At 39.1% G+C, this 24,537-nt stretch overlaps 1 protein-coding gene across 2 annotated transcripts in view; it reads right to left on the bottom strand.

Annotated features, from left to right (window-relative positions):
* Positions 1–24,537, bottom strand: part of LOC149172520 (uncharacterized) — a 399,406-nt gene that overhangs the window by 221,084 nt on the left and 153,785 nt on the right. For both annotated transcript variants that reach the window (XM_089427737.1, XM_089427736.1), the window contains exons 8-9: positions 5,060–5,117; positions 4,687–4,749 (exon numbers count right to left, since the gene is read on the bottom strand). In XM_089427737.1, the coding sequence (XP_089283863.1) occupies positions 4,687–4,749; positions 5,060–5,117 (121 nt within the window). The remainder of the gene's footprint in view (positions 1–4,686; positions 4,750–5,059; positions 5,118–24,537) is intronic.

The raw sequence follows: 24,537 nt of genomic DNA, 5'->3' as shown, positions 1-24,537 counted from the left end.
CGCAGATGCAAGGAGAAGATTACTGTTGAAAGGATCAAAGGTATCGTAGGGCTAGAAGAGCCCTAACTCTATTCTCATATATGACTTCGCTCTGAAATCAAAGGGTTCTTCTCTCGTTGTTTGGACAATCACTATTGTTGCATCACGAAGCCCTATAATCAAGCCCTAATCATCGTCCTAACAAAGTATGGAGGATCTTCATGAAATGCAAGGGTAGAAAGAGGCTAGAAGAGCCTATCCGAGATTGTTGGTGCAGACTGTCATGCTCATTCACTGCAGAAATGTACAGTATGTTTGGGTACACATTTGGAGGTATTGTCATTTGATGTTGAAGGTATTTCTGAGTCAATGTTTGGGTCATGTAACTTCTCAATGAAGATTTTATAAGAAAGAGTTCAAAGGGTTTTTCCTCTAAGAATTTAGGAGAGGTTTTTTCCCAGGCTTGGTGCCAATATCTTGTGTACTAGTGTATATTGATCTTCTTGTTTTTGGTAACTATTTGAAGATAATAATAGATAAGAAGCGAAATCTAAAGAAGTAATATCTCAAGCAGCTACCATAGTTAAGAGAAATCGAATAATTAAGACTGCCCTTAATTTCTCAACATCTATCACCTTTATCTTCAAGACTTGAAATGGAGAGTAAGTTCTTATGCAAACCTGGAACAAATAGGATGTTGTTGAGATGACTATTGCCTCCATTCTCCAGCTCTATTGAGGTTGATCCAATTCCTCTCACAGGATAGATCTTATTATCTCCAAGCTCTACAGAGTACGAAGACTTTCCTTTTGACAAATTTTTTAGGTGCTTGTGATGCCCGGTCATGTGCCTTGATGCTCCATTATCGATTACCCAAATTTTTTCATCTTGAAATGTGCCAATGAGTGTTGAGAAGAGTCCTTTGTCCTTTGTCTTGGTTACTTTCTTCTTTGAAGTAAATAGGAGATTCCATGCTTCTTTGATATCCTTCTTGAGATGACTTTCTACCTTTGAACACTTCTTTAGGGACTTCTTCAATGTAGTAGAGAGTTCATAATGCCCTCTGCCAACCTTACCTCTGATAACATGTTGAGAAATCTAAAGGGCAATGATTAAAGTGATTTCTCTTTCCTTGATTACTGCTTGTGATGTATATTTACTTTTTCTTATTCATTAGCTTCTTTACTTATTATTGTTTTTGTATATCATCAAACAGCGACCAAAACAAGAAGAACAAGAACACAGAATATAGGCAGCAAGCCAGGGCCAAAACCTCTCTAATTGAGAGGAAACCCCGCAAATCTCTTCTCCTCCTTATAGATTCTTCAATTGGCAAATTTCAAGACCTCTAAACCAAGACCCTCCAAGACCAATTCCAACCTTTCCGGATGATGTGCTTTCCTTGAACAAGTCAAACCTAGGCAAATCTCTTCCAGTAGAACAACTTCGACCCCAGCTACAGAATTTCGGCCTCCCCTGCAGACCTGAAATTTTCAGCTCTCCCGCAGATGTTGTTGCCACATATGTAAGCTTTGTTTAGCCTTCCAAGGCTTCCTCAAACCTTCACTTGGCTTTCTCTTCCTTTTGGAGCTTGAGGATGGCTTTTTGTGACATTCTTTCCTTCCCTTCTTCAAGATCAAACTTGTAGAAGAAAACCCTAGATTTGTTGCATAAACCCTAGCGTCCCTTCGCATGTGTGAGAGAGAAATAGCCCAAAGACAAGTCTCCTTTGTCCTCTTCCTTCTTCGTTGCCTTCTTCTTGTTCCTCCTTCGCTTGGATGAGTGAGAGATGAATGTGCTTCAAGGAGGTCGAATTACCTCCTTTATATAAGCTTCTCAAGGTGGATGTGCCTCCTCAAATTAGGCCGACTTTCCAGCTGCCAAGTCGGCTTGGTCTTGAAGGGTATTTTGACACTTTTAAGGACAAAATTAATCTTCTTTACAAGTTACAATGTGCCCAATGGGGTCTTCAACTTATGACAATGATTTTTTTTACTTCTTGACCTAGGACCAACCCTAGAAGCACTCAATGGGTGCTTGACCTATAAAATAAAATACCTTGAGCATGAAACCCATGCTCCAAAAATAATAATAATTTTTCTTTCATTTTACAATTTACGAGAATCAATAGTACATTTCATATTTATGAAGACCGAACCTAGTTACACAGTTTTCAACAATGTGAACTTACCCTATCCTTCACTGATTTCTATGTTGATTTTCAGACAGTCAATTTGGAGTGACCTTACCACCAATATATAGTGATTATCTTATGTGAATATACATGTCGGTTGGTGTGATGAGCCGACCTTGAAGGTGTTTTAGCCGACTTATAGCTTAGGAGTATTTTTTTTAATATTTTTTTTTATAATATTTATTTGGTATCATGTTTTCTAGCCAACGAATAGGAGAATAGGAAGAGGATTTTTGTATAGGAGATAGAGAGATGTTTAGGGTTAAGAGTTTCATGATTGTGTCAAGTAAATATAGAAATTAGGTTTTTTATGTGTCAAGTAAATAGGAATTATATAATTTAGGAATTAGGGTTTAGAAATCTAGGAATTGGAAAATTGTTCATAGGATTTTTGTAGGGAACAAGGACTAGGGTTAGGATTTCTTAAAATTAGGATTAGAGTTAGGGTTAGGGTTTAGATCTTCATCATCTCTAGGGATTAGAGCTAGGGTTAGGGTTTAGATCTCCATCATCTCTAATAAGGGCTAGGACTCCTTCAATAATGCTAGTGGTGCTTGTGATTTACAAATAGGGTTCCATCATATGGCTTCTTCACTAGGGTTTTGCAAGGGTTAGGGCATCAACTAGGGTTTGTATCATCCAGGGTTCATGCATCATGCTTCAACAATCATATTGACATCAATACAACTTTATCCAACAACACTACGGCTTTTTAGTTCATCTTCTACACTTGCTCCTGATCCATCCTCGGATGAAACACAATTGAAGAAAACCTTCTAGACCTCATTTCTTGTTGGCCTGGGTTTTGATTCACAGACCATTTGAAAGGCACATAATTGCCCACATTATCAGCAACTGTATATACTAGAAAATCCCATGGATTGTTGGGTCACTAAGAGAGTAGGTAAATTTTGCCCCATGATACAATGTCCTTGTCTATCCTCTGAATACTGAAATAGCTGCATAATACATATCTAATTGCAAAGTTCGACCTAACTTTGTTTCCCAAAATCTGGACAATACCGTTCCATAACTTACTAGGGCATCTACCACTACTACATCCATCACCATGCTCTTTGTCAGGATTTGAGCTAGATTTATAAATAGATCTTCAATCATTCCCATAAAGTTAGACTTTTTTGAGTCAAAAGAATTAAGATCTTCGTATGTCTTGTGATATCCAGCCCTCATTTATCCATAATAGCCTTGCGCATAAGATTATATGATGCCCTAGGATCCAACATACAATTATGCAGTAAATGATCATGAGTTGTCAGACTGATATAAAAAGGTGGTGTTGGACTGTCTTTTTCTCTTCTGGATGTGGCCCAACCAACACCTGTGGAGAATCATCTTGCAGATTAGTAGGATCAGTGAAGGCCACAAGAGAAGTACCTATAAACTTTGCTAAATTCCCTTTAAACACGAGAATCTTTACAAGCTCAGTGAAAGGAATCAGTACTTTAATTTTATTCTATTCATTTGTCATACTGAATGTATTAAAACTGGAACTCTGCAACTAATTAGTCTATTCATTTTCCTTCAATACTGAAGGAGTTCCTCCCTACTTCCACATCTGCTTTAGTTGTTTTGGGTACAACTGCTTGGCATTTTTGTACCTGTTTTTGGCTAGCATTCCATCCCAGTCTAAGGTCGTCCTTACATTGTAACTCTGATTCTATAGCATCCACAAAATGTCTATATTGAGCAGATCATAAATCTCCAACCTCCTCTTCTGGTGTCTCAGAGAATTAATAACTTATAGAACTATGGAGCCTACAGATTACAAATAAGTAACCTAACTAAAAATCTAAATAGAATATTTTCTTTCTAGGGTTTCAAACAGGTGGAAAATACCTTTAAAAAGACTCTATTTGCTTGGGAAACAGCATGTGAGGGATAGCTGGCACAGGAATCAGGATTCATTTTAGTAGCATGTGATCAGTTTCCGAGTTTGAAGAATGCATTTACATGGCAGATCCTACACAGATCTCGGTGGATCCATACCCGAAATGCAGATCCACAGATCTAGCATCAAGGCTCTGTGGATAGAATAACAAAACCATTTACACTTCATTGCTACTTGTAAATAAAAAGGGAAAAAAAAAACAAAAACAGAAAAGTTGTGGTATTCATAATAATCTGGAAATTTGTAATGGTGCCTCTCAGATAAAATCAAAAAGTTATCAATATTGAACTACAGACAGTGATTAGTATTCAAATATAATATCTTATTTTCTCTGTTTACTTTTCTAGTCCATCTAAAAAAGCTGAACCCAACCAAGCAAGGCAGAAAATGTCATAGTAAGTTATAATGTGTCTCCTTTAAAATTGCAAAAACAACTCCAGCATTAAGTGTTTGTCTTCTCTAATTCTCAACCAGTATACAGCTCTGACAACAGCCAAAAAAATGATGGTACTTCAATACCAATAATATTTTGAATTACTATTCAAAAATTCCTCAGAAAACAATAGAAAAGTACAGAATAAAATGTTTTGATGGAATCATTCACCTCTAGAGCCTCAAGATCCTCAGGATTAGACTTGAGAGTTTCTTCAAAACGCTGAATCTGAGCCTATAGATTAAAGCCCTTCCATTAGTTCAACCAAGACCCTGAAATTCTTGTAATCAAAGAATAAAAGCATCAATAAGAACAAACAAAGCTTGACAAATTTGCATATATAAAAGTGATTGTGGTACCATAAAAGAAGCAAATAAATTAATAGAAATCTCCATTCATAGATTAAAAAAAAAGAAGATAAATTTAAAAATACTGGAATAATATATAACATTTGCAAATATTTAACCCATATTACAATGTCCATTTCTTGTGTTCCAGCTCAGTTGCCATAAGATGAAAATTAAGAAACAAGAAGTGTTATTACCTTAAATTTGGCATCGTCTTCTGCTGTGAGCTCCTTCTGCTCTATTTGGTTCTGTCCACTTTCACATATCACCCAGCAAAGGAACAAATTTACAGACTTAAGCAAACCAAAAATAGACTTTCCCTCTAATGTTCAAAAACTAATATTCGCTCTTAATAGACAAAGCAAGTTACACGGAAATAGTTGCAATTCAAAATAAAAGGCAATATTCAAGAACCATTCCACATCAGCTGACTACTCAAAGTATATGATTATGTGAGTTTTAAACATATAAAAATAAATAACATGTAAATCATGAAATTACTCCTTACAGTGACTGTATCATCTAACTAATGAACATGTCGTCCTCCAGAGAAACTCAATATTGCTTTACCTTGTATTATATCTGGAGAATATATTTTCTCTTGAGAAGATGGTAAGAATGCAAAAATTGGGCATCCCTTTCCACACTTGCCAGATAGCAAGCTTTAATATGATAATGCAAATTTTATTCTAAAATTTTACTGTAATGTCCCTTTTTCCGAGCATTGAGAACAGAGACTAACTCAGTTTCCTAGCCATTCCCACAGTGTACAGATTAAAAAGTAATGATGTAATATCTGGAAATTAATTTAATTAAAAAGTGACTAAAGAAAAGAAATATTATAAGTTAGTTTAATAAAAGAAGAAAAAGACTCATGGTATTCCGATAGTCCACAACTATTAAAGGAGATGAAAGCTCACTCCTTAGGCATGCATATTTGGATTATTGTTGGCGTTATTGAGTTGAGTTCTTGGAGCTTGTTTGGGTGAGAGCCTGTGTGAAAATGGGTTAGTTTTGGTGGTAAGTGATCCACCCTAGCTGATCTAGTCAAGGGGCTTCGGTATTGAGATCATATACCCTAGCCACTCAAAGAGGAGGGATCAAATCAGATCCACTCACTAGAGCTTAATGTGGAAACCACGAGAGGTCTATCAGATCTCTCACAGGAGCATAAAGTTTGGAGAAGAAGAATTTAGGAGGCCAAGTTCCATGTTGCTGCATTCATCTTTGAGGCTACAGCATCAGTTTATTATCCAGCCAAGCATGCCATGCTAAGTTGCACCGTAACAGATACGGAGATAGATACAAATAGGGGTTTGAAACAGATACGACAAATTTTCAAAAAATCCGGATACAATACGAAAAGGAAACGGCACACACACACACATATATAACAAAATAAGAATTTCATATTACCATTCATCTTTTACTATAAACCCTTTGATCCCACAAAATGAGCAATCTCTAAATGAATCCAAATCCCTCGTTTGCTAAAACTTTTGAAATAATAGCTTAATTTTCTCAATCCTATTAATAACCCAAACTTACTTCCATAGAATTAGTGACTTCAAAGGTCCCACCAATGATGTGTTTCAATGAGTTCCTTCTTTTTAATAGTTTCTTTGGTACTATAATATTTTACTTTAGCTTTGATATTTTATTTAAAATGGATGACTTTTTATTTTATTTTTTCCTTTTTAAAATCACCATGTTCTTATCACTTGATTTTGATAAGTCAACTTGATGATCTAATAAGCCTTCACCTTGTAATAATAAATTAATAATAATTCTTTACAATTTTGGTTTATAACTTGAAAACTCTCATTGTAGACCTTTGATTTGGAATCTTTTCTTCCCTTTTAACTTATCTTTTATACGGTACAGCCTTTCGATAATACATAGATATTATAATCCTTTTATTTTCTTGGATAATATAATTTTTATGTATATGAGCGAATTTTTATCTTGTTTTGATTGTTGACATTTGTTAAAATTGGAAAGTAGGGCCAAACTCCATGTGGGTCATCTTATTTATGGCAACTAATATTTTTCTTGGATTCCTCTCATCGAGAGGTGTAGGATTGATCTAAAGATCATCCGATTCCAACATGTATTCATGGAGATATGAATTTATTTGTGTTATTTGACAATTTGTCAAGGTCGGCCAGCAACCAAATTACCCCAACTTATCCTCAACGTTGCACTATAAATAGAGGTGACCTTCAAGTCATTTGTCACACACTCATCTCTTGTGATCTCTCTTCATTTGTTTGGGTTTTGGTGAAAGAGAGATCTAGAGGGAGTGCCCTAGCCACAGTCCTAAAGGGAGGGAGATCTAGCCTTACCCTAGCCACAGTAAGAAAGAGACTTGGCCACAGATAAAGGAGAGATTTGGCTGCAGTTGAAGGAGAATTCTAGCAGCATTAAGGAAGAGATAAAGCCTCAGATTTAAGGGTGCACTAGCCACAGTCTAAGGAGGACTAACTAGCAGCAAGGAAGAGGCCCTAATCACAGTCTTGAAGGTGCCCTAATCCGCAATCCTAAAGGAGACTAGGATGCAGTCAAGGGAAAACCTATATGCTGCCTACAGAAGCCCTAAACGCAGTCATAAAGGAGCCCTAATTCACTGTTAAGACAGCCCTAAATCTGCAGTGATATAGAGACCTGAAACCGCAGTCAAATGAAGGGTTAGCTACAGCAAGAGGAAGCCCTTGCTGCAGCAAGGAGAGGCCTAATCAGCAAGGTCATTTGAGGACTGTTTCAAGGGTCCGAGTTTCTGATTGTAAGGCCGAGGCCCTGATCTTGGAGGCCAAGGTTAGGAGGACTTGCTGTAGCGTGGACAGTCCTTACATTGGGCTTGAATCTGCTCTAAAGGAGCAGCATGGAGGGCAGCATCTTATTGGATGACAGCTGCAGCAAGGGAAAGCAATTCTGGGCCAGTTTGATGAGCTGTTAGGGACTGTGATTGGTGCCCTAACCAGTCCCAGAATTGCAGCAATGCAGCAAGAAGTCTACAGCACTTTTAAGAGATGCTTTGAGCATTTGATTGATGATGTTTTGAGGACATTTGCTACAGGAGTTGCTATGTGCTAGGCCACAGGCCATAGCACCATAGCAAGGGCTACTTAGGGCTGCACTTTGTGCCTTAACCAAAATTGCAGGAGCAGGCAATCAGAGTAATGTTGCAGTAGATTGATGATCTACCAAAAGGGATATGCAACAGCACTCTTATTGAATGTTTTCAGGACTGCATCTTAGATCAGTCATCATTAGCAGAATGATGGACTTACTGCTGCTGTCGTAAAATCTCAGATTTGTATATTTGTACTATCTCTCTCTCTGCTGAACTATTGAAGAATATAAGAAGATTTGATCAAAGGGTTTCCCCACATTGGTTGAAGCGAACAAAGTTCTTTCTAATTACTCCAAAAGACTTGGAATGACAAGATATCCATGAGGATACAAATATTATATTATTATGTCTGAACAAGAATGAATGATTTACAAATGAGAACGAGAGGCTTGCTTATATACCAAGCAAGTGTCTCTTCATGAAGAGTCATGTCCTATTAGACATGCCTCTTCAACCTAATTACTAGCTTAACTAACTATTACTTATGATTATTATCTTTTACATTATATTTATATTATTTATATATTTTATTCGTTACATTGCCTTCTTCCTCAAAAAGCTTTGTCCTCAAAGCTTGTCGATGAAAAAGGCTTGATCTGCCTTCTTCCTCAAAAAGCTTTGTCCTCAAAGCTTGTCGATGAAAAAGGCTTGATCTCTTTTCCTGCTTCGAAAGTATTTCTGTCTCGGAACTGTCATCTTAGTCAATACAAGTTGATATGATCTTCTTAGTGACAAACAAAATTGTCGCACTGAGAAGGGATCAGACCATCCCAGATTAATCTTCTGTATAGTACTCTGATCTAACGATTTGTTAGCATAAGATTGGATTGAGGTTATATCACTATTATTTGAAACATCAGCTTGTTGTTTCGATTCTGAATGGTTCAGATATGTAGCAAGGTTGATTCATCTATTCTCATGATTTGGATGTCGATATAAAGTTTTTAGACTTTTTTCTGGCAAAGATGTTGTTGAATTGGTTATGGAACATTCACTTGGGATGTCCATTGTCTGAACTACAACATCTATGTGTGTCGTTTCTTCAACTGACTTGTCTTCTTGAGTTGTCATATTCACTGGATCGGTATTAGTTCCCTTATTTTCAACTTGAACTGTTGTGACTGGAGATTTCGATACTTCTTCTTGAGTGACTTGTTCCAACTTATCTTTTAATGCTTTCTTATCTTCCTTAAGTTTCTTAGTTTGTTTGAGCAGACTTTGATTATGGTTCCTCAAACGTAAAAGTTCTTTGGTTTTTGATTCATCAACCTTATTTTCAGTGTTTTGAATTTTAAGTTTTTCATCTTTTAGATCTCTGATTTGTTCTAATAAATTTTTATTAAGGTTCTTTAAACGCAAATTTTCCTCTTCTTGTTTTGATAAATGCTGCTTGAGTTCTTTCTTTGAGACTTTAGTCTTCTTCAATTGTGCCAGTAATTTTTCGACATGGTCCTTGAGACAAGAAATTTCTTCATCCTTTTCCATTATTTCTTTGTAATGTATATCCATAAGATTTTTATGTTCGCGTTCTAACACTTCCTTGTTTTGTTGAATTTTGGCTATTTTGTCATTCTCTTGATCTTTTAGCTGCACTTTCTCGGTACACTGGATAACATCATTCTATGGAAGTGATGATGGATGTAAAGAAAAGAAGGAATCCATTCTCTTTCTCTCCTCAGCCCGTCGCTCCATTCTTGTAATTAATTGTTCTATATCTCTTGCGATTGATTGTTTTTGTTCGCAACTCAAGCATTCCATATTTTTTTCTTTTTTCTTCACTTCTTTTAACTTTGTATGGAATTTTTAATTTTTTTTTAATTTATTTTATCTCTTTATATATATATATATATATATATATTTCAATATTCTTTTTTTTTAATATAAAACTTCTCTTTATATTTTTTTATTTATAATCTTTTCTTTTATTCTCTCTATAATTTTCTCACTTTTTTTTTTAAATTTACTTCTCTTCTTTTTCTTTTCTAAATCCTTTTAATAACTTGTATGAATGCCACTGAGCTTACAACATTTTTTTTTAATGAAGCTACGAAACTTATAACTTAATAACTATTTGAAAGAATTTTCTGAAGGTCCTTTATGAAGCCATACGGACTTGTACGGATTACCCTAAATTACAATAGTCTATTTTTTTAATTATTCCAAACTTAAGGATTTAAAAGTCGCGTCTTTTAATAGAATCATGTCCTTTTATACTTTGTACGATTTTTAATTTTTCTGAAAAACACCAATGAAATTTTAAATTCAAACAAGGTATTTGCACAGTGAAACTACAGACATTGAAATGATATACAACGGTTGTCTGTTCAGCAATGGTGGTTTTTCATATTAGGGGACAACCACTGGTCGAGCAGCAAAGTTTATTGAGTGGTGGCAGGGAATCGTTGGTCAGCGAACAGAGGAACGATGGAATTATGGTTGGATGATGGCTACAAACACTGACTTTTTTTTTTTTATGATCACTGTGTATGATACATATAATTTCTGCGGATAGCAGCAAAATTCCTGCGGAGGGCACCCAATTAGTTTATACGGGAATGAATGGTAGGTGACAGTCATGGCTGGAAAAATAATGTGGACTAGATGCGATTATCTGGTTGCGGTGACGTCGATAGGGTTGGCGGAATTGGTGGAGATGCGGGGTTATGTAGCAAACCATAAGACGACGGTAGCAATAAGGAAGAAGGGGAGCAGTAGCAACGGACGGTGTTGCGAGGGGTAGAGAAGCAACAGTGGTTGAATCCGTGTGGGTTGCCAGTCGTGGACGCTATGTGGCCCGTCGAGTTTTTAATATGTATTTTTTGTAATAATTTTTTTTTTTAATCGATGTCTGACCTGTGCAAGGGAAGAACGAAAATTGTGGCTGAATCCAGACGTCAACAATGGAGATAGCGTGGCAGGGATTTAAGCGGCTAGGTTTCGTTTGGCAGTTGAGCTTCGTTTGACACGATGTACTGCAATCCGTGTCTTGTTTTCTTTTTAAGTTTTCAGTATAATTCTTTTTTATGTAATAATTTTTTTAAAATGGCCAAAGGCCTGACGGCAAATCCGATAGAATGGAGAATCTCCAAGACTGGTAGTGAAACGCTTCAAGTATGACAACAACAAGGTTGATGACGATTGATGGCCAAGGGCCTGGTGATCAGCCAACGTGGCTCTGATACCAAATGAAGCGAACAAAGTTCCTTCTAATTACTCGAAAAAACTTGGAATGACAAGATATCCATGAGGATACAAATATTATATCATTATGTATAAATAAGAATGAATGATTTACAAATGAGAACGAGAGGCTTGCTTATATACCAAGTAAGTGTCTCTTCATGAAGAGTCATGTCCTATTAGACATGCCTCTTCAACCTAATTACTAGCTTAACTAACTATTACTTATGATTATTATCTTTTACATTATATTTATATTATTTATATATTTTATTCGTTACATTGGTGTTTGTCCCTGGCTAGTGCCACATCTTGTGTCCTCTTGTCTTGGCTTGTCTACTACTGTTTATTTTATGTTCTATCTGCACTTTACTATCATGCTGATGTGATTGCTAATCTGAATAGTCATTGGGCTAATATGAAAAATTGAAGTAAATTGCTCTAAGAATAGAACATACCTAAATTTAACAACATTAATATGGCTGGTGTCCAACTTAACTAGTATTCTTCCCCATGGTGTGCTAACTAGATGTCCCTAGAACTGATATTTACAACAGTCCAATGGATTCTTCTTCATGTGAATTTATTATTTATCAAGTGACTGTCTATACAACCATTTGTTTTTGGTTGCCTCTTCCTTGCAAGTGCAATCTCAAATGGATGGTGCCCCATTGGCTGCTTAATTTTCAGTGACGGTCTCTCAGAGATGCTCCCAACATGATTTATCTTTTGCGGGTGTATCCATTTCCGAAAATCCAGAAACGGATCCAAAAAAATTTAAAACCTCCAAATACATTTCCAAAACCAGATCCGGAGCTTCCGAAATCCAGATATGGTCCAAATACGTTTTCAAGACATTGGATGGCGGATCGTATGTTGATCGTAGGAAAGGAATTTCAGAGAAACTCTCCAGGCATTTCCAGTAACTTAGATGCCATGTAGTAGGGGTCATTGACAAATCTGTTTCAAGTTCTAAAATCAAAGCATTTGCGTGTAATTCCATATTTATCTTTAATAAAATAAGGCTGAGTTTTTGCTCCTATTTCTCGTGTTAGTTCTGAGTTGCAGCATCTCTCTCTAATTTCTAGGCTTTTACATTGTAGATTTATTGAAGTGCTAGTAATTTCTATTGCGCAAAATTGTGCAATTTTATTATGTTTTGGGAAAGAAATTCATGTGTATCTTTCTAAGTAAATATTTGAAGAATTTAGTTGAAAAAAATTATGGAATATTACAATGGTAGCAAAGTTGGTTCTCCTGCCAGCCTGAGGGATTTAGCAGTGGAAGATTTATTATCTGTTCCAAGAGCATGAAAATTTTGTTCCAAGTTGAAGCCCTAGCTGAATTTTATCTAGAAGTTGAGTCCGATGTGTGGCCGAATTAGCTCTTTCGGAGGCCATAAACCCTAGCACAAATTCTTCCTGGCAAATCGAAAAATCCATCTTGAACAGGCCATAATTATAAAAGGAAGCAAAGTTGCTTCAGGAAGATCTCCTACTCTATAGCAACTCACAGAAATGCTTACATGCAAACTGTTTGACAAAACATCTGAGAGATCGTTTACATTCAAACTGTTTGCTAAAATTTGTCAATGAGAAAATTGAGAATTATTGCAAGAGATCATATTTGTATACAAGGCTGAGTTTAATTGTGCCAAAATTCATCTTGTTGGGCCGAAATTATTCTACTATGCCGAATTTATCTTGTTGGGCCAAATTTCTCTTAGAGGGCTAAATTTATTTTACTGGGCCGAATTCATCTTTTTGGATTGAATTTCTCTTGCAAAGCCGAATTTATCTAGGGGAGCCAAAATTATTCTACTGGGCCGACTTTATCCTGTTGAGCCATATTTCTCTTGCTAGGCTGAATTCATCTTGTTGGGTCAAATTCCTCTTGTTGGGAAGAATTTATCTTGCTGGGCTGAAATTATTTTGTTGGGCAGAATTTTTTTTTGGGGACGTCAAATATTGCAGCATCTAAATTTATTCATGGAGGGGCCAAGTTATTGCAACGGCTAAATTTATTCGTGCAGAGTCGTCGAATTATTGTAGCAGCTTAATTTATTTGTGGAGAGGCCAGGTATTGCAAAAATTGAAATTATTGGTGGAGATGTTGAATTATTGCAGCATTTGAATTTATTTGTGGAGAGGTTGAGTATTGCAACAGCTGAATTTATTCGTGGATTGTTGGAAATTCAGTATCCATGGTCAGTATTTTCATTAATAAAAGAAAAGGAAATTTAATTTACATTTATGGCCCCACAAGTGTCAAGTCGGCTGAATTTATTTGTGGAGAGGTCGAATATTGCAGCATCTGAATTTATTCGTGGAGTTACTGCAGCAGCTTAATTTCTTTGCAGAGAGGCCGAGTTACGAGTATTGCGAAAATTGAAATTATTTGTGGAGAGGGGTCAAATTATTGCAGCACTTGAATTTATTTGGGGAGAGGTCGAGTATTGCAGCAGCTGAATTTATTCATTGATTGTTGGAAATTTAGTAGCCATGGTCAGTATTGTCATTAATAAAAGAAAAGGAAAATTTACATTTACATTTATGGCCCCACAAGTTTCAAGTCGGCTCCCTCGATCAAGTCAGTCTGGCCCTTGAAGGCACCCATTCGACCCCCTTTGGAAGCTATATATATGAGACCTCTCTTCCTCATTTGGGCAACCAGATCATCTCAAGAATCATCTTTCTAGCGAAGGAAAGAGGAGTTTGAGGACGGAAAAAAAGAAGCTTATGTTGATTTGGGGTAGCATTGGATGTGCTCTAGCCACAAAATTTGGTGGAGAGGTTGGGGCACATGTGATCTTCAATACCCAGAAAGGGTTTGGGCAGATTCTAAACAGATGATGAGATATTAAATAATTAATATTTTTAATGGAGTCACTAAGCCTAAACTTAGGGAAAATAAAATATTAATGTGTTAATATGAATCTGTGTTAGAGTGGTCCAAAGGGAATGGATCAAGCCAGATCTAATCTTAGCCGTTGATTAGGGACTTAATCTCGGCTGTTGAGATGTCAACAGGGAAAGTATAAGAGGAGGCTTGAGGGTCACTTGGAGAATACACCAGATGATCAGTTATTCTATTCTCTAGAGCGAGGTTTGCTAAGAGAGATAGAATCAGTGATCGGGAGAGAAGCTGAGAGGCATTAAGTATAGAGAAATAGAGAAGGCATAGATTGTGTTGGGAGAGCAGCGTAGCAGCCAAAGAGGGTGACGCAGAGCCAAGAAGGGCTCACGCAGGGCCACGCAGAGGCAGCGAAGTGCTACGCAGAGCACCAATGGGGCCAACGTAGCTGACAAAGAGGCTCCCAGAGCTAACACAGGGCCTCCTGGGGCTAACACAGGGCCAGCGTGAAACAGAGAGCGGTTGACGTAGTCCAGATTGGGCAAACGCTGGGGTTGCACAATAGTTTTGTGTTGAAAACTACTGAGGAGCTGCCGGAAGGGTTTTCCAGGGTTTCAGCCAAGAGATTTCTCTCAAACTGTGAGGTATAGCTGCTAAGTAAATTCTTTGTTGGGTAGGCCAGTTTCGACACACAAATTGTACTCTGATATTGCTTAATAAGAAAACCCTCAGATAGCTCCATTGGTTTTCCCGCATTGGGTTTTTCCAGGGACATTGGTCCAAAAATAATGGTGTCATGTGGTGTGTTTGTTCTTGTTTCTTTTAGTTGTTGATCTGTAATATGTCGAGAATGCATTGGTGTTTATTTTCAGTATTTAATTTGTAAATAACTTGTTAAAGAAAATAACAAGTAGGTAGGAATAAATCAGAAAAAGTGCATGAAGGGTTTCTAAACTAAGGAAAATTAGAAACTTCAACATGGTATCAAAGGGTGAGTGCAGATCACAGGGGGACTAAAAGACATCAGCCAAGCGGAGCAATAGCAACAGAAAACAACTATACCGAGGTGACAGAAGTTGTTTCTAGCAGCGCAGAAGCCAAGGAAGTGTGACGCAGAGCCAACCAGAGCCATGCAAAAGAAGTCGAGAACTACGTAAAGCCTCAGGGAGGCCAGCGTTGCTGACGCAAGGCATCCCAGGGTTGATGCAGACCCATCCGGGGTGACACAGAGCCAACGTGAGGCAGAGAAGGGCTAACGCAGTTCACAGAGAGGCAGTTGCTGGAGTCTAGACAGCTGCAAAAATATTGCAAAGTGGAGTTGGTGAGGTACTGTGGTCAGAACAGTACTTGACAGAGCAGGACCAGAGGAGTTGTTACCAAGGGTTTCTAGCCAAGGAACCTGGATCAGCAGTGCAGTTGCACAAGACAATCAGAGTAGGGGGCATCTCGACAAGTAGCAGAAGGATTTCTAGGAGGGAAATCAGGACTCAGAGGGAGTCCAGAAGAGAACTTCCAGACGGGAAGTAGAGACTCAGAGGAGTCGAACAGAGAACTTCCAGGAGGGAAGTAGAGGAGCGTCATGGCACTACACAAGGTAAGAGACCAGTAGACTGGACGGAGCATCGAACTTCGCAATCTAGAAGGCAAAAATCTTATCAGTGCTTGACAGGAATCGTGTCAAGAACTTCGCCTTGAAGGTTAAAACTATCCTAGTCAACCCCAATGATAACGACAAGTACGAAGAGGCGATGGCGAGGGCCAAGTGCATTATCCTTGACGGGGTCAAGGATCATGTGGTACCACATATAGCCAAGAAGGAAACGGTAGTTGAGATGTGGGAGGCTCTCAAGAACCTGTACTAGCATACTTCTGTGCAAAGAAGAATGTTTCTCGAGAACTAGATGAGGTCGTATCAGATGAAGAAGGGTCAATTGATCGACACCTTCCTCGAAGGACAATGAGATCCGAAACCAGTTGACTGCTATAGGAGCTGCACCGGATCAGGAGCTTATGGTGAGGACAACCCTGAATGCTGTCTCAAAAGATTGGGAAGTATTTGTCCAAATTATCTTGGGCAGAGGGACTCTCCTACCTTGGGACGAGATGTGGACAGCTCTTCGCTAGGAAGAGATCAGATGGCAGTCAAAGACGGGTAGCAGTAGCAAAGGGATCAAAGTTCAGCAGGAGGAGGATGTGGCCCTAGCATCTGAGGGAAAGCAAGAGAAGTGGAAGAAGAAAGATCTCTCCAGGATCAAGTGCTTCCACTGTGGGGAAATGGGTCATTGTGCGACCCAGTGCCCAAGGAAGAAGAGTAAGGGAGAGTCTTTCGAGACTAAGGCAGCGCTAGCACGGACAAAGAAGGAAGTTTTGCCAAACAATGACTGTGCCATGAGTGCACACGTGCCACTTGAGCGGAAGTGAGGAGACATCGAGCTGTAGTCAGGGGGACTACAGGCAATGAGGGGCAAGATCCTTGAGGTACCCAACCTCTTGGATTAAACCTTGCTATGGGAGCCTCGACGACGAGTAGCAGGATTGGCCGAGTGGGTAGAGACGAATGCAGATGGAGCGGCAAAGAGAGCTACAGTGCAGGAGTCCCAAGACAGCGCAGAGCTAGCAGGCTGCTGCAGTATGAGAGGCACAGGAGTGTTGCACCAGTGCAAGAAGGCACAGAGAGGTGTGCGATGGTGCAAGATGCAGGGAGTTGATGCAGCAACACAGAGGTCAGAGAGGGAGCACTTGTCAATGGTAGAGGGAGCTTCAGTATTAGAGGGTGTTTCTAGCTCAATAGGGAGGTCAGTTGGGAGATCAATTACTTACTTCTCAGTAACTGAGTTGCAGTGCAGCAGTGGGCAGCACGATGCAGCTTGATGAGAGGAGGTGCAATGCGGATGCAGTGCTGGGAGAAAGGATCAGCAGCAGCACGGATGCAGACGGAGCTGTCGTACAGATGCAGCAGTGGCAATGGCAGAACCATGGGCAGCAGTACAGGAGGCAGCAGTGCAGAGGATGTTGGGCAAGAAAGCCTAGCATCAGCACAAGTACCGATGCCGGATGATCAGAGTAATACTCAGTGAGGAGTATTGCTAGAGCACAATCCTCGCTAAAAGGGAGTGTTGATTTGGGGTAGCATCGGATGTGCTCTAGCCACGAAGTTTGGTGGAGAGGTTGGGGCACATGAGATCTCCAATACCCAGAAAGGGTTTGGGCAGATTCTAAACAGATCAGGAGATATTAAAATAATTAATATTTTTAATGGAGTCCCTGAGTCTAAACTTAGGGAAAATAAAATATTAATGTGTATTAATATGAATATGTGTTAGAGTGGTCCAAAAGACATGGATCAAGCCAAATCTAATCTTAGCCATTGATTAGGGACTTAATCTTGGCCGTTGAGATGTCAATAGCAAAAGTATAAGAGGAGGCTTGAGGGTCACTTGGAGAATACACCAGATGATCAGTTATTATATTCTCTAGAGCGGGGTTTGCTAAGAGAGATAGAATCAGTGATCGGGAGAGCAGTTGAGGGGCATTGAGTACAGAGAAACAGAGAAGGCGGAGATTGTGCCGGGAGAGCAGCGCAGCAGCCAAGGAGGGTGACGCAGGGCCACGCAGAGGCAACCAAGTGTTGCGCAGAGCAGTAGCGGGGCCCCCGTAGCTGACGCAGAGGCTCCCAGAGCTAACGCAGGGCCAGCGTGAGACAGAGAGGGATTGACACAGGGCTAGCGTGAGACAGAGAGGGGCTAACGCAGTCCAAATTGGGCAGACGCTGGGGTTGCAGAGCAGTTTTGTGCTAAGGAGTTGCTGGAAGGTTTTTCCGAGGTTTCAGCCAGGAGATTTCTCTCAAACTGTGAGGTATAGCTGCTAAGGAAATTCGCTGTTGGGTAAGCCAGTTTCGGCACCCAGATTGTACTTTGATATTGCTTAATAAGAAAACCCTCAGATAGCTGCACCGGTTTTCCTGCATTGGGTTTTTCGGGAGACAATGGTCCAAAAATAATGGTGTCATGTGGTGTGTTTGTTCTTGTTTATATGTTGAGAATGCACTGGTGTTTATTTTCAGTGTTTACTTTGTAAATAACTTGTTAAAGAAAATAACAAGTAGGTAGGAATAAATCAGAAAAAGTGCATGAAGGGTTTCTAAACTAAGGAAAATTAGAAACTTCAACAGCTTATACCTTTCTCTTGAAGACAATATTGTTGAAATTTGAGCAGCTTCAGGATGAATTTCCCCAAAGGGAAGCCCTACTTCCCCAAGCAGATCCCAACTACCCCAAAGGAAATCCATCCTATCCCAAAGAAGAATTAAAAATTGGGTAAGTAAATATTAATATGTGGGAAATATATTTTAAGATCAAAATTTGAAATTTTATGTTTCCCTCCAATATTTCAAGGTCGACTTCATAAGATTTCATGTCGACTCGCTTATGGAAAATCCACGTCCCAAATCAACTATAAAAAGTCAATTGTTGTGGATCATTTTGGAGGATGGGAAAATTGAGATTCTCTAATGCTCGATATATCTTTATGGTTTTTTGTGGTTCATATGCCTCCTCTAAGGCTCGCTTTTTCTTACAATGCTCGCATTTCACAGAGGTTCACATATTTTGTCTATGGCTCGCAAAGGTTCACACGATGGCTCACATTATTTGAAGGCTCGTGGCTCATATTCATTAAAGGCTCGTTATACAACTCTGTGTCTCTCGCATACTCTTTGAGGATAGCATACATTCTCAGTCACATCGCATACATTCTCTAGCATCGCTACATGAATAGAGGCATCACATACATTCTCTAACATCACTACATGAACAAAGGCATCACATACAGTCTTAGTGATATCACATACATTCTCTAGCATCGCTACATGAACAAAGGCATCGCATACATTCTCAATGACATTGCATACATTCTCTAGCATCACTACATGAACAGAGGCATCGCATACATCAACAGTGATATCGCATATGCTCTGGCAACGTTACATAAACAGTGGCATCGCATCTTTATTTCTATGGCATTACTTTTCCATGACAGTGGCAACGATATTCCCTGTAGCTCACTTACATTTGTGACATTGCATTGGATAGATCTGTGGCACGAATTATATATATACTCTAGGATCAGATCATTGCACTTGTGGCATCGTTTTGGATAAACCTATGGCCCAATTTGTGATATTGCATCATACAGTGAGGTAAGACATCAATACATATAACAGTAAGGTATGACTTTGACATTGATCTATATAACCATGAGGTATGACTTCGATCCATTTAACAACGAGGTATTTGATATGAAAGTTAATTAACACAAAGTGGTGACGGTTGACATTATCGTAACCTTGATATACTAATTGGACTTGCTATGTCAGTTGATGTTATGGTGGCCTTGATATAGCAGTGATAGTAACCTTGCACGAAAGTGATAGCAATCTACTTACATAACAGTGAACTATGTGAGACAGTGACCTATGTGAGATAATGACCTATTTAACAATGAGTCTGTGACCTAGTGTCACAATGAACTATGGCAGTTATAACAATGCCTTGTGACAGCACATATATGACAGTTATGATAGTGTTGTGTGGTAGTACCTTTAGGATAAGACAGTAACCCTTTATGTATGCAAGATATGATATTTTATATAACCGCAACTATCTTGGACTTGTTTCATTCAATTCACAAACAGAGTTGTGAACTGACTTGGGTTGGCCCTAAGTCGCCTAATGTGATTGATGTTTCATAATATTTGTATTTTGTATCTTAGTTGAACATTTGATGAATATCTAATAGAAAAAGAATTTGACTGGGTTTTCCCCGGTCTCTAACCTGTAGGAATTTACAGGGTAAGTTCCACAGAAGAATACCAAAAGGACACCGCTCACAACCAGATCTCAAATCAATACACCAGTATTTTTGACGTGGTTAAAACCCTCAGAGTGCAAGGAGGGAAACAGTCCACGGCCTGTCCCAACGTGGGTACAGACAATTTATTAATCAAAGAATGAAAATTTACATAAGCTTCTCTCATGCACGGATTACCCGAACAATGACCCTCCATGCGCTTTAAATAGAACTCATGGACCAATCGGGTGTCAAGCCACGGATCAAGTGTCGGTAATACCGAGGTGAGAGTGAACCGTCGGATCACTACATATCGTGACCGTCGGATTGTAAGTTACAAAATGTACAACGGTAAAGAAACACACTTTACCTAACTCTAACCTAACTCTATACTAGACCAAGTTGAACTTAACTATATCCTATGTGTCGGAATATCCTAACATCCCCCCTTAAGAACAACTTGGGATAGGATTGAAGGATTTACAAATATGACACAATAGGAGAAGGAAGGAGGCACTAGAGCCTATCCCCCCTTAGTGACAACTTCCTGAACTCCAAGCATATATCGAAGTTTAGTGAACTTCGCCTCTGTGAGAGCCTTTGTGAAGATGTCTGCAACCTGATCATCCGTTGGACAATATTGCACTTCAAGAACATGGTCAAGAATGAGCTTTCTGATGAAGTGCATGTGTAGTTCAATGTGTTTGCTGCGCTGATGCTGGACTGGATCTTTGCATAGCTGAATGGCACTTTGATTATCACACCAAAGTGTGGTTGGATGCTGCTGCTCAAAGCCAAACTCTGATAGGATCTGACGAAGCCACAAGGCTTCCTTACTAGCTTCCACGGCACCACGATACTCTGCTTCTGCTGACGAAAGAGAAATGGCAGCCTGTTTCTTACAAGCCCATGTAATAGGTCCTGAACCAAGAGTGAAGACATAACCGGCAGTAGACTTCCGATCATCAAGGTCACCAGCCCAATCAGAATCAGTGAAACCAACTAACAGAGGAGCTGCTTTGGCACTGTAATGAATCCCAAACTGTATTGTACCTCGAACATAACGAAGTATTCTTTTAGCTGCTTTCCAATGACTTTCACGGGGGTTTTGCATAAAACGAGCAACAAGGCCAACAACAAAGGAAAGATCAGGACGAGTATGGGTTAAATACAAGAGTTTTCCGACAAGTTGACGGTATAAGGTAGCATCAACTTCAGGAGAAGTACAAGAGACTGAAAGTTTGACTCCAGACTGAAAGGGAGAAGGGGCTGGCTTACAGTCTTCCATGTGAAAATGACGAAGAATATCACAAGCATACTTGGACTGGGAAAGGAAAATACCCTCTTGGGATTGCAAGACTTGAAGACCGAGAAAATAGTGTAAGTGTCCTAAGTCTGTCATTTCAAATTTCTTTTTAAGGCTGGACTTCACATGGTTTATAAGGTTGGGATCACTACCAGTAAGAATAAGATCATCAACATAAAGAACAAGGATGATGAGAGAGTTGCCCACTTTCTTGGTGTAGACAGTATTGTCAGAATGACACCTAGAAAAGCCAGATTCTAAAAGAAAGCTATCCATTTTGGCATACCAAGCTCGAGGAGCTTGCTTGAGGCCATAAAGGGATTTCTTAAGGCGACAAACGAGGCTGGAGTCTGTTTGTATGAAGCCAATGGGTTGTTCCATATAGATTTCTTCCTGCAAGTCCCCATGCAAGAAGGCAGATTTAACATCCATTTGATGTACTTCCCATTTTAAAGAGGCAGCAAGGGAAAGAACAAGGCGGATAGAGTTCATTTTGGCAACTGGAGAGAAGGTTTCAGTGTAGTCAATGCCTTCAACCTGTGAAAAGCCCTTAGCAACTAGACGAGCTTTATGTTTGTTAACTTTCCCATCTGGTCCATACTTGGTTCTGTAAACCCATTTGCATCTAACAAGTTTGCGTCCCTTTGGTAGAGGAACAAGATCCCATGTATCATTTGTCATCAATGAATGATATTCTTCATTCATAGCTGTTTCCCAATGTGGATGGCCTGAAGCTTCTGCAAAAGTGTCAGGATCATGATTCACTGGAGCTTGAGCCAGTAAAGAAGAGGCTCTTTCAAACTGAGAACGTGTACGTCGCTGATCTGTAGGATCACCGGCAAGATCACCTGCTGCATCCCGAGTAGCACGGACCCATCTTGGAAGTTGAGGATCCTGAGAAGGTGGGGAAGGATTATCATCCTCGCTTTCATCATCAGAAGAAGAAATGTTCTCAAAGATAGAAGAGATGGGAAGAGGTGGCACATCCGCCGGACTAGGCTCGCAGGCCGATTTATTTTCATCAAATTTTACATCTCTTCTAATGATAACATTTTTGGACTTAAATGGAATAAGTCTATAGCCTTTTACATCTTCAGAATATCCAACAAAAGTACATTTCTCACTCTTAGGTTCTAAGGCTTTATGCTTTTCATCTGGAATATGGGCCCATGCTTCACTTCCAAACACACGAAAGTGACTTACATCTGGTTTAATGGAACTCCAAGCTTCTTCTGGAGTGATATTCTCTAGAACCTTAGTAGGAGTGCGATTGATTATATAATTTGCACAATTAATTGCTTCGGCCCAAAAACTAAGACTGAGTCCTTTAGATTGCAGCATACAATTAGCCATTTCCTTTAAAGTGCGATTTTTCCTTTCAGCTACACCATTTTGTTGTGGAGTGTATGGAACAGTATGTTGCATTTGAATGCCATTTTCGGTGCAAAAGGTGATGAATGCATTGTTAACATATTCTCCACCATTATCAGTTCTTAGCTTAAGAATTTGATGTCCAGATTGTTTTTCAACGAATGCTTTGAAGGCCAAAAAGGTGGTAAATACTTCGCTCTTGAGTTTTAAGAAGTATACCCAAGTGCGTCTAGAGAAATCATCAATGAAAGTTAAGAAGTACTTGCAGCCAGAGAATGAAGCAACAGGAAGAGGACCACATAAATCACTGTGCACAAGCTGTAAAGGGGCTGAGGCGTGCCAAGAGGCACGTTTGTCAAAACTGTCCCGATGATGTTTTCCGAGTACACATCCGGAACAAACACCATCTTTGCAAGATACCATAGGAAGACCTGTCACCATGTTTTCTTTACAGAGATGCTGAAGGGAGCGATAGTTTAAGTGACCATACCGCTCATGCCAAAGTTTGCTCACTTCATCATTATGAGCAACAAATACTGAGGGAAGATGGGATGACCCAAAGTTGTGAAACTTATACAACCTTTTGGAATCATCAGCAAGACCAGTAGCTAGAATCTGTTTAGGATCTTTTAGATCCTTGATTACAACATCATGAGGTGAAAATTCAACGATTTTACCTTCACCTGAATGAGTTATCTGATAGACAGATAGAAGGTTGCAGGATAAGTTTGGAACACATAATACATCATTGAACTGACCATTGTCTAGATGAACAGTTCCAGTCCCTACAACATTAAGAGATCTATCATCACCAACATATATATTTTTGGTGTTACAATCATTTAAAGAAGAAAACATGGCTTGGTTTTTGGCCATGTGACAAGAGGCTCCAGAATCAATGAGCCACTCATGAGAATGAGAAGAAGAAGAAGATACATTTAATGCATAACTAGACTGAGATGATTGACGATGACATGCAGAAAATGCCGTTCCGGAAGTTGAAGTTGAAGTAGGCTCCAGATGGATGTTATGTTTCTTCATTGCGGCTTCCAAGGCTTCCATCTTCTTAAAGCATTTAGATTCTAAGTGGCCATCTCGATTACAAAAGTTACAATGTCTTTCAGTCTTCTTCCATTTGTTTTTATTGGGCTTATCATATTGCTGAAATGATCTTTCATCTTGAGGCTGAGTTGGTTTAGGACCATTCCTTTGAGGATAAGACTTCTTAGGATTCTTTGAATTTGGATACTGCTGGGCGGCTAACGCTTTTGTGGAAGAGTTTCCAAGATTAAGAAGACCAAGGTGTAAGAGTTTTTCTTGTTCTCTTATTAAGGAATCACAAAAGGAGTCAAAGGAAGGGGGCTTGTAGTCTTTGCCTTGACAAATGAAAGCTTCCCTGGTAGAATGGAAAGTGGAAACAAATACAGAGTAGGCTGGCCCTAACTTAGTGAGGATGGAATAAATAAGGTTACCATCATCTTTCTTAACTTTAACACCTTCCAAGAGATATCTAAGGTTCTTGAATTTTGACAAGAAATCTTCAATGCAAGAAAAATTATTAGGATCCAAAGTAAGCAGCTCATTTTCAAGTTGATGGGATCTAATTTCATTTTTAATCCCAAAAACTTTAGCAAGTTTTTCTAATGCTTCATGAGGAGTTTCAATTTCTGCAATGTGGAATCTAAGATCAGGAGAAACAGACATTCCTATCAAGCCACGTGCTTGATCTTGTCGATTTTCCCATTTTTCGGCCTTGTCTTCATCTTTGGGTTTCTTCTCTTGGTCTGTGGCTATTCTGAAGAGACCTTTACTTCTAAGTAAATCTCCCATGTAGGCGACCCATTGGAAGTAGTTAGTGCTGTCAAGAATGACTTGGCATGGACTTTCCATTTTTGAAAAACAACTGAAGCTGAAGATGCTGAAAGTGAGTGGTCCAATGGATAGATCTCGAAAAAATAGGCGGTTTAAAAAAAAACGGCTCTGAA

The sequence above is a fragment of the Pinus tabuliformis genome, chromosome 4_2, assembly GCF_031772625.1.
Source record: "Pinus tabuliformis cultivar Carrire ecotype Pingquan chromosome 4_2, CPIR1, whole genome shotgun sequence".
Classification (NCBI taxonomy): Eukaryota; Viridiplantae; Streptophyta; class Pinopsida; order Pinales; family Pinaceae; genus Pinus; species Pinus tabuliformis.
The sequence above is the reverse complement of the archived record's forward strand: the minus strand, read 5'-3'. Positions and strand labels throughout refer to the sequence as shown.